The sequence below is a fragment of the Gossypium hirsutum genome, chromosome A11 (assembly GCF_007990345.1).
Source record: "Gossypium hirsutum isolate 1008001.06 chromosome A11, Gossypium_hirsutum_v2.1, whole genome shotgun sequence".
In the NCBI taxonomy this organism is placed as follows: domain Eukaryota; kingdom Viridiplantae; phylum Streptophyta; class Magnoliopsida; order Malvales; family Malvaceae; genus Gossypium; species Gossypium hirsutum.
Window position 1 is genome coordinate 60072428 of NC_053434.1, and position 11736 is coordinate 60084163.

At 33.9% G+C, this 11736-nt stretch overlaps 1 protein-coding gene across 1 annotated transcript; it reads left to right on the plus strand.

Moving 5' to 3' along the window:
- The first annotated feature begins 9397 nt into the window (after window positions 1-9397).
- LOC107899019 (probable xyloglucan endotransglucosylase/hydrolase protein 6) lies at window positions 9398-11172 on the plus strand. The gene is made up of 4 exons (XM_016824616.2): window positions 9398-9859; window positions 9970-10070; window positions 10197-10393; window positions 10593-11172. Exons 1-4 carry the CDS (start codon window positions 9679-9681, stop codon window positions 10981-10983), a joined length of 870 nt encoding a protein of 289 aa, XP_016680105.1. The 5' UTR covers window positions 9398-9678; the 3' UTR covers window positions 10984-11172.
- The last annotated feature ends 564 nt before the right edge of the window (window positions 11173-11736 follow it).

Sequence of the window (11736 nt, forward strand, 5' to 3'; positions counted from 1 at the left end):
TATGGTTGATTTTATGATAAATTAGTAAGAAAATATGAGGACTTTAAACGAAATTGTGTATAATGTTAGTAAGGGAATGGGTGTTGTAGGAATAAGTTTGATTTAAGTTTAAAAGCTTTGAAGTTATTCTTGAGTTTTAAGGACCAAATTGAAATAAGATAGGATCTATTAGAAATTTATGTTATCTTATGATAGTTAGAGGTCTTTATACTATATTTATTAAGTCAGATTTAAATTTGACCGGGTAAATGGTAGGATATGAGTGTTTCAAAAACTAGATGTTTAGGGACAAAAGTGAATAAAATTCATTCATGTATATATTGTGTTAAATTGTGTGATCAATGAATTTTTTGTATTCGAATTTAATTTCGTAGCTATAGGCGATGCAGGACCATTTCAGGACAAAGGGAAATCCAAAGACGTCAACGAGTAGATATCCTGGTTTGTACTCTCATAATTCAAGGTTATTAAATAATTAAATTTATATGCTTGAATTGTCAAATTATCGAAAATAGTAAACTATCTACATGTTATGTTGAAGGTACGTATATACCTGATTATGTGATTATGATCATTAGTATGTGATTTGTACATTTATATGCTTACTTAATATTATATGATGATTAATAAAGGAATTTTTCCTATTAATATTATCGGACAGAGTCACGGATATAGTTGGTATGCCATAAAGTTCGTTTTGATAGGTGGGAGATTCAACGCTATGAGCGTATATATATATATCATGATAGTTCTCTGATACCTTAGGGGTTGAGAATGTATCACTAGCTCAAATATCCTAAGGATAATATCGTATTTTGGTGTGGTTGATGGGATCAGTGCATTTATGCCCAATTAGAACCTCGGTGTGTACTTAGGGTCATGGTGGATTGATTCACGTATCCATCATTGAGTCTAATTTTGTTAATAGAGATTAAAACATAAAACTTATTATTTATGTGATTTGTAAATGATGTGATATATGACTTTGAACCAGTGAAAATAGATGTGAATATCTTGAGGGTGCATCAAGAATCTTATATTGTAAACGAGCACCTAAATAAAATGAATATGATCAATCAATAAATGATTATTTGGTTCAATGATATATACGTGCTAATGATATTGATATCGATTTAGTTCTTGAGTAATATGTTACATTTGGTAGTTAGTTGGTTATATGATTTTGTTATGTTCAATTTGAATTTGAAACTTAGTGTACGATTATGTTTGTTTTTGTGCACAGGTATCAGATGAGAGCTTTAGTAAATTTGAGGTCAAGCATCCAATTTCTCAAGCTTAACTGAAAAGTCATCTCGTTGCTATGATGTATGTATTTAAATGGTTTGTGGTAGATGGCATATACCTAGTTCGGTGGATTAAGTACTTAGTAAGGTTTTACTACTTTTGGTAGTTTGGCTTACAATGTTATTTTGGTTGAATTTTATCTTTTGATTGCTAGCCATTTGTGCTAGAGTAAATATGTAACACCCCAAACCCAGCCTAGACGTTATGGCCAAATCTGAAGTTGTTACTTAATAAGATTGAAAATTTGGTTTTTGTATAATTAGAAAAAAATCATCATTAACTTTCAAAATATCAGATTATTCAAAGTCATATCTTAGCGTACTATTTTATTAAAAATGTTGATTGTTTTTAATTTCCAAAAACTTATAACTTTGTAACGAAAACTCCTTAAAAATGAATATTTGAAAAACACGGTTCGTTGTTTGAAAGTCTTCAATTTTGCAGAAAAAAACGAGTTTTGTCATCTAAAACATTTAAACAGTATTAAGCAAAATACAAAAATAAAGTTTAAAATCTAAATAGTTCAAAAACTCCAGAGAGTTCAAAATTTAAAGTACCCAAATACCAAAAATTTTAATAAATCATATTTTTTAAAAAATACGATAACAACCGAGCTCCTAATTTACCGATCTGCCTAAGTCTGGGATTACTTGAAAATATCAGTCAAATAGATAATGAGTATTTAAAACTCAGTGTATAACGAATAACTTAAAATAGTTACTGTACATCAAACAGATTTATCAGAAAACAGATTAATATCAGAGTAGTACAGATACAAATATATATAATCCTACCCCCATCCTCCATACACTAGCCCCGGCCATCCCAACACACCATCTGGGTTATAAAACACCTACATGGCCCTAAACACCGCTTAGTGTTGATAAGACACTTTCCAGAAAATATGCAACAGAGCTGCCAAATGATGGGCAAATTGTCGCCTTTTTTAGTAACACTTCCTCCACAAAATATATAACCCATCCCAGATGCAAATACAAAACGTACGGTAATCGGACATATTCATAGTATATACGTATAACATAACTGATATAGAACAAATATAGTATTTTTCGATTTTCCTATAGCCTATTACACAACTAACTCATCATATGATATTTTAGTTGCAGAACAAATATCAAAATTCATGCAAACAAATGATAGGATTTCACATTTTGAAGTCTATTTAAGTACAAACAGATCTCACAGAAGGCCCACGGTCGATCAGAAAAACGTGTACAGCCCTGGGGAAAATTTCAGAATTTTAGGCCTATACGCCCATATGGCCTACATGGCTTCACACACACCCATGTGGCCTATATGCCCATGTGGTCCACATGGCCGAAATAGCCCAAACCGTGTCTCACACATGGTTTATCACATGGTCGTGTGTCACATACGACCTACTATATGACCTGGCACACGACCATGTGACGTCGATAGATTATTTTTTTGACTTCGCAGATTACTATTTTTCGTGTTTCTTGATACATACCTGAATCGATTTTGATGTAAACACCCCCACAAGCCTACTAGAAACTGAATGCACCGATCAAAACACTAAATCAGAAACGAAAACCAACAATTTGAAGACCAAGTCCTCGACTATCCTCAAATAGCAAAGCCAACAACCCAATCTAAACCATCTAAAAATATACACGCCAATTCTTACCACTTAACGAACAGCTAAACGGTGAAAATTAATCTGTCGAAAGAACACCAATAGTTTCACGACTCTCTACTTACCACCCACAAAGGAAGAGCACACATTTATAATCAATTATAAAAGCCAATTGCACATTGCAATTTTAATGCCACATACGAAACTCAAACCTATTAAAGATAGAACACCAAATTACCTAATGGACGACCAGCAAGAGAGTGAAAACTAGAATAACAGTAAGGGAATAAACCAAAATTAAGAATAAACATTAAATGGCAACACAACAATGATGGAAAAACTAAAGAGTAGGAACAACAGAAGAAAAGTAAAGCAAAAGCCAATTTGAAATCAATAGCAGGGTAGAAAGATAATAGCGCAATTGAGGGAATGAAGCAACCAAATCAAAATAATAAAAATGCTTCAAAATTCGATATGGGCTAATGAACCTAGGGCTCAACTTGTCCTCACGTCCAAACCGAAGGATCTTTTTCCATCGAGATACCTTAAGGAAAATATAGTCACCCACAGAAAACTCAATGTCCCTCTTTTTCAGATCTACATATCACTTTTTTCTATTAGAAGCATCCTTAAAACAATCCCAAATCACATTATCCTCAGTCTTAAAAACCAACTCAGGATCCAAAACCCGTTGTTCACCCAACTTTATCCAAGACAACATAGTACAACACTTACGACCATACAGAGCCTTGTAAGGTGCCATCTGAATATTAGACTGTAAACTGTTATTCTAGGCGAACTCAGCTAGTGGTAGAAATTCCTCCCAGCTACCTCAAAAATTGATCACATAACTCCAAAGCATATCCTTTAGTATCTAAATCACCCTCTCAAGCTAACTATCGGTCTGAGGATAGAATGCAGTACTAAAGTTTAATCTCGAACCCAGAGCCTTATGAAGCTTCCTCCAAAACTAAGAAGTGAAGTGAGGATATCTGTTAGAAATAATCAAGATCGGAACCCCATGAAGTCTCACAATCTCAAAAACATATAACTTTGCAAACTTCTGAAGGGAATAGTCTGTCCTAACAGGAATGAAATTGGCAGACTTGGTTAAAAGATCTATGATGACCCACACAAAATCCTTCTTAGTAGGTGTTAAAGGCATTCCACTAACGAAGTTCATAGTCATACGTTCCCATTTCAAGGGGAATCTTAACGGGTTGAAGCAAATCCAAAACTAATTGGTGCTTAGCTTTAACCTGCTGGCACGTCAAACATCAAGAGACAAAATCTGCTACCTCTCATTTTAACCTAAGCCACCAGTACAACTCATGAAGATCTCGATACATCTTATTCTCGCCAGGATGCATAGCATAAGGGCTACTATGCATTTCTCACAAAATAGATTGTTTCAAATCAGAGTTGTTAGGTGCACAACTCATCTTCAAAAACACAGAACCCCATCACTGTTTAGCCCAAAATCAGAAATACTACCATCCTCAACTTGATGGAATCATAGTACCAAAGAATTATCCCTCAAACAGACTTAAACAATCAAACATTGCCCTCAAATCAGACATTACTTTTTGCCTAAGAGCATCAACCACTACATTGGTCTAACCAAGATGATACTCAATCGAACAGTCATAGTCCTTAAACAACTCAATGCACCTATGTTGCCTAATGTTTAACTCCTGAGTAAGGAGATATTTAAGTCTCTTGTGATCGGTGTAAATGATACACCTCTCATCATACAAATAATACCTCCAAACCTTTAAGGCAAAAACAACCACGGCCAACTCAAGATCGTGCGTAGGATAGTTGCCTTCATGTGACTTAAGCTATTAGGACACATAAGCTATTACATTCCTATCTTACATCAAAACACAACTCAAACCGATGTGTGATGCATCATTGTATACCACGAATTCATTACCCGATTCAAGTTGTCTCAGAATAGGGGTCTAAGTCAAAACGGATTTGAGCTTCTCATCAATCCAGACAAATGGAGCATTCTTACACAACAACTTAGTTAGAGGAGCTGCGATAAGCGAGAACCCTTCAAAAAACCTCCGATAATAACCCGCTAGCCCAAGAAAATTGCGAATCTCTGAAACATTTCTAGGTTGTTTCCACTTAAGAACAACCTTAACTTTATTAGGATCAACTCGAATTCCCTCAGCAGAAACTACATGACCCAAAAAAGTTATCTCCCTTAAGCATAATTCGTATTTACTCAACTTAGCGTAGAGCTGTTTCTCACGGAGTATCTGAAGAACTACTCTAAGATACTCATCATTATCATCCTTAGTCTTAGAGTATACTGGAATGTTTTCGTTGAATACCACCACGAACTAATCTAAATACGGTTGAAAAACTCAGTTTATAAGATCCATAAATGCAGTCGGAACATTCATCAAACCAAATGGCATAATTAGGAACTCGTATTGCTCATAATGAGTCTTAAAAGTAGTCTTATGAATATCGACCTCCTTAACCTTAAGCTGATGGTACCCAGAACGAATATCTATCTTGGAAAACATAGAAGCCCCACAAAACTAATTGAATAAGTCGTCGATTCTAAGAAGTGGGTACTTGTTCTTTGCCATTAACTTATTCAGCTAGCGATAATTAATACACATTCTCATAGTACCATCCTTCTTTACAAATAGAACTGGTGCCCCCCATAAAGATACACTAGGACGGATGAACCCTCGATTGAGGAGTTCCTAAAGCTGAGACTTTAGTTCCATAATCTCATTTTGTGCAGTACGATATTGAGTAATAGACAGTGGAGCAATACCCGGTAGAACCTCGTTGCCAAACTCAACCTCCCTATCTGGAGGTAAACCCGATAACTCCTCAGGAAAAACATCCGAAAACTCTTTAACTGTCTGAATAGAAAACTCGGTAAACTCAGTAACTCCTCGCAATTTTAATGCCACATACAAAACTCAAACCTATTAAAGATAGAGCACCAAATTACTTGACGAACGACCAGCAAGAGAGTTAAAAGAAAAATTGAAGTAAGGGAATAAAGCAAAATTAAGATAAAAAATAAATGGTAGCCCAACGATGATGGAAAAACTAAAGAGTAGGAACAACAGAAGAAAAGCAAGGAAAAAGCCAAATTGAAATCAATAGCAAGGTAGAAAGATGACGACGCAATTAAGGGAATGAAGGAACCAAATCAAAATAATAATAAAAACAAAAAGAAAAGGAACATGGGAAAAACAAATATTAAGTCAAAATATTATTTGCTTTTGAAACAAAAAGATAACTACCAAGTTACATTCCTAAAAAAAAAAGGTCAGCCATCTACCCACAACTAATCAGATATTAACTAAGGAATTTAAATTAAATCTAAGCTCATCCTTAATTTGACAAAAACATATAATATTCCCATTTATTCACAAAAACAATTCAAACCCAAGATCTCAAAGACACACTCAAAGCACTGGGCCACTGAAATAGATACTTAATTATGATAGAGTTTAATAAAATAGAAGTCAATAATTTTAGGGCGTTACAATATAGGTTCAATGTGCAAATTGATCAATTAAGTGTTGATTTGTTGGAAACTATGATTTGATGGTGATTGAATGTGTTTTGATATGTTGAATTGATGATTTTATATAGGTGTTAGTTTTAGGTAAGTTTAAGTACAAAGTGGTAAGGTTTTAAACACTTGAAAATGTACATTTTAGGCTTATTGACCATTAAGTCTCGAGATAGTAAGAACATGTCCTGAGATCGTTAGAATAAAAAATTACTTTATTATGCATTCAAATGCTTAATGTCTCGAGACACGTCAAGGTGGTCTCAAGACAATTTCATCTAGATCTTGAGACAAATGACTTATATCTCAAGACGAGGAAACATTGAACCTAAATAAATTATGCCATGTTCTAAGTTTCAAAAGAAGAACCCCTTGTCTCGAGGCATTCAAACATCGAAATTAAAATAGGAAAACAGAGGAGGTCTGTCTCAAGACTTAAGAATATTTGTCTCGAGACATAAATTTTATTGTCTTGAGACTTGTTAACATCAAAACAAAAATGCCAAATTGAAAATGAAATCTGTCTCAAGAGAACATGATAAAATTTGACATTTGAGTTGGAATTTGAATCCTAAATTCAAAATTGATTTATCATAAACCTGTAGATAGATATAGCTGATTCTTGAGTACTATGAATGTACGTGTATAATAATAAATAATGTATAGATTGTTATGAATGATAATTATGAATTTAATTTTGTAGATTTATTTCAAGTTAACCTAAATTACTTCGGCGACATAATATGATGTCATACATTCGAATTTGATAACCGGATTGAGTGTCGGGTATCATACAAATTCTTACCTACCTCAATTATTTACTTGAACTTCAAGACTATGAGTGCTTTACTTTTCTGCTGCTTGCTACATGCTTCGATAATTTCGCTGCTTGTTACAGTTTTCTGCTTTGTGCATGCTTGAGTTATTTGGCTGCATGCTGCCAGCGCTTCAATTACTTCCTTACATTCTTTGTTGCGCCACTGTGCCATGCAAAATATATTTCCTTGCATTCAAAATCTGTAGTCAACATCTTCAGAATTGACTTTCAATTGTCCAAAATGGAAGTCGATCGACTTCAAAGCTGAAACCTCAGGGATGTCAACTTCGTCTATTTCCCTAAAAAATTATAATGCCCAACTATTTTGCTAATTAATTTCTCAACCTAATATATATGGTTAAAAAGCCATTTTTCATATGTTCCTATAGAAAACTTGGGATCATATTTGCCCAAAATATCTCTACCACATCTTATACATTACAATTAATAAAATAAAATATAGTAGTAACTTAATTTTGTCCTATTTTCTTATCTATGGATAAGGAAGTTGTTTCATTATTAAAAAAAAAAACCATAAATACGAGTTAAGATTTATTTAGAGCAATAGTTAAATTTATTACCTAACACTTAATTGATATAAGTTTCATTTCTTTTTCTCTCTATTAATAAAAAATTTCCCTACAACTTATTAATTTTAACTACGATATTTATATATATTTTAATATTTATTTTATTATCCAAATTCGAAGGTGCCTATGGATAACAAAAGGACCAATCTTGTTTTAACACGTGAAGGTTCGGCTATATTTGAGCCTGCACGTCAAAAGAAGTCCCCACTATTTACTAGCCACAGTCACCATTCGTGGGACCTTCATCCAATTAAAGTCATCCACGCGTTCTTGCAAAATCAAGTAACACAAATATGTTTAGCTGAGCTGATACACGTGGCTCCCAATGTTTGGTGAATCCCAGGATTCTTCTTTTTCAATTATCATACTGAGTGAAAGAATATCTTTTGTCTCTTAGTTTTCAGTTTCCTCACTATAATTCTTTTCTTCATTTATTCTTAAAAGCTTAATTTGGTCCCTCAATTCCATGTACACTAACTTTATTCTTTTTCTGTTCATAAACATATAACCTATGCCACCATCTCACTACATTTAATCACAATTCCAGATCAATCTAGTGTTCCTAGTATTCAATTTGCCACGTTTTGGAGTTTTTATTTCATTTCACATATCATAATCTTGTTGCATTTGCAAAACTGAAAATATGACACGTTACAACATTTATAAATACTAAATTAATTAATTTATATAAGTGAGACTTAAATTTTAGATTTTTAAATTTTTAAATTTTCAAACTTATCATTGCAAAAATATAATAAGATCATTAAACACAATAAATATTATATTTCATTCGTATTTAAGATTCTAACATGTTTAATTATTTTTGCTGTTGTTGGTTTTTTTTTTTTTATGTTCACATGATTATTGTAAAAAATACATACAATATAATATAATCTTTCATCTCTGCACAGTATGTAAGATGAGACCCTCTAAAAAGTGGTGGTGGGGCATGAACAGGAGGAATCCGCCCAACCGGAGGGATCCACATCAATCACCATCTCTCGGCTGTCCACAGATACTTTTAGATAAGGATGATTGGATGAAATTGGCTATAACTTTTAAGTCTAAACCAAGTTGACCATTCTTTTTTTTTTAATAGTTGGATTCTGATTAAATTTAAAGACGAGTTTAATTCAACACTTAAATGAGATATAAGCTTTTTCAGTATTATTTTTTATTCACAAAATTAATATTTAAAATTCTTTAAAAAAGCATTACACTCTTCTCATTTATCTAATACAAATTGGTTAAACAAAACCTTCTATAATAATTATATTTTTTATTTTTTAATTAAAATTTAAATTAATGAAAAAATGAAAAAGAATATAAATGTAAGTATATTGTCATTTTGATGATTTATGTTTTCATATGACAATACAATTAGCGGTAATGACTATAATAGTAAACTAAAAATGCGATGGTAAAGGGAAGAAAGAAAAAAAAATGATCATTAGAATTAGGTTCCCGAAAGGCGAAATAAAAACAATGGTGTAGTAGGGCCTGACGACGGCTTGCCATTAGCTGGATGGAAAGCTAAGCTGCTGATGCCAATACTCCTTCCATATTTGAATACCAGCCGTCTACATCGATTTTTAGGGGATTTAAATTATTGTCCACTATTATACTTCACGTTTATTGCAATACCTTCAAGATTTAATACGTAATATTGCAATACCTTGTCTCTAGCCTTAACCTCCTACCTATATAAACACTAGAACTCCCATTTCATCACTAAACCAAACTCAATAATCAAAATTCTCTCATCTTTCTTTCCTTATTTAAAGAAAAGATGACAATGGCATTAACGAATGCTTTTGTTTTGCTTTTCTCTTGTGTTCTTGCAATTTCCTTTTGTGTTTGGGGTAAACCAGCTACTTTTCTTGATGATTTTCAGATTACTTGGTCTGATTCCCATATTAGGCAAATTGATGGAGGGAAGGCCATCCAACTTGTTCTAGACCAAAATTCAGGTTAAATCATTTCGTGGGGTCACTTATTGTTTAAGTAGAACTATTTTTAGAAACCTTAAATTAATTGGATTATCATAATGATATTTGTTTTACGTTTTTTTGTTTCCAAGGCTGTGGATTTGCTTCCAAAAGGAAGTATTTGTTCGGACGTGTCAGCATGAAGATCAAGCTTATACCTGGTGACTCCGCCGGAACAGTCACCGCTTTTTATGTATATGCTACATAATCTTTCAAAACTTGTCCATTTTCATCAAAAACTAAAAGCCCGTAAATAATAACTTAATTTTTTTCAGCTTATTAATAAGTTGGGTTCCATTGTAATTCGGATTGCGTGCAGATGAACTCTGATACAGATACGGTAAGAGATGAGCTAGACTTCGAGTTCTTGGGAAATCGTAGCGGCCAGCCTTATACTGTCCAAACCAATATCTATGCTCATGGAAAAGGAGATAGGGAACAAAGGGTTAACCTTTGGTTTGATCCTTCTGCAGATTTCCATACTTACACTATTATGTGGAATCATCATCATATTGTGTAAGTTCAATAGCTCTAGATATCACAAACAGAGCCGACACTTGTATTGTAGTAAAATGACAGAAAGAGAGAGAGAGACTATCAGTCTATCAAATCAGTAAAGTTTAACATATAATGGGACGATGGACTGTATCTAATGATTGAGTTAAATTGAGCCATGCTTATTTTTAATGGGTTTTTTTTGTCGGTGGAATTACAGCTTCTATGTTGATGATGTGCCAATCCGAGTTTACAAGAACAATGAAGCTAGAAATATACCATTCCCTAAGTTTCAGCCAATGGGAGTCTATTCAACACTGTGGGAAGCTGATGATTGGGCGACAAGGGGAGGCCTGGAGAAAATTGATTGGAGCAAAGCTCCTTTCTTAGCTTCCTACAAGGACTTCGACATCGAAGGATGCCCAGTGCCAGGCCCAGCAAGCTGTGCCTCAAACACAGGGAACTGGTGGGAGGGAACTACTTATCAAGCCCTTAATGTCATGGAAGCTAGAAGGTATAGGTGGGTTCGTATAAACCACATCATCTACGATTACTGCACCGACAAATCCAGATACCCAGTTAGCCCACCGGAGTGCATCGCTGGCATCTGAAGTCCTATTCGAAGTTCCACATCCATTTCAAATGTCATACTTTACGTACATACCGACCTCCCCTTTGTATAATAATAGCTCTACAGTCTATCCTTTGTATGCATATAATTGTGAAGCGAGAAGTGGGATTCCGAGATTGGCCCCAGTTAATATCTATTTTATGCCCAATAAAAAAAATTATTAATTGAATATTTTTCAGGCATACAAGAATCTTATTGGCTTTCAAAACAAATAGTTGGTTAAACCGGTAAGTTCTTCAATCATGATGATGGAAAACAACAAAAAAAATTTAATGGAAGGAAATTCAACGGTGTTTGAAATATTTGCTTTGAATTGTCATGCTAATGGTCCCCTCAGCGCCTCTTTTGATATATTGTTTTTTCACTTGGTAGTGTTAGGGCAGTATTTGATTCATTTGGTCCTAATAAATGCATAAAAGCAGGTTCATGGTTAAGAACCTTCACCACATTTAAGGTCCCAGGAGTGAAGGATTTATCTGGAAGAGTCTTGCTACGGTCGATGTTATCATGATACGGTTGCCATTATAGAGCTAGCAAGGACCATCTTGTGAACAGAAGAAATATTTACTGCAACTCCATTAAATTGGATATAGATGTTGGATAAGGACAGACAATGCCAAAGAAATGACTGAATGGGGGAACAAAGGATCTATAGTCCAGGGAGAACTACCAATCAAATTAAATAATCATGGTCGCAAGTCACATTCAATGAAACTGTAGGGGATTAGTGGCC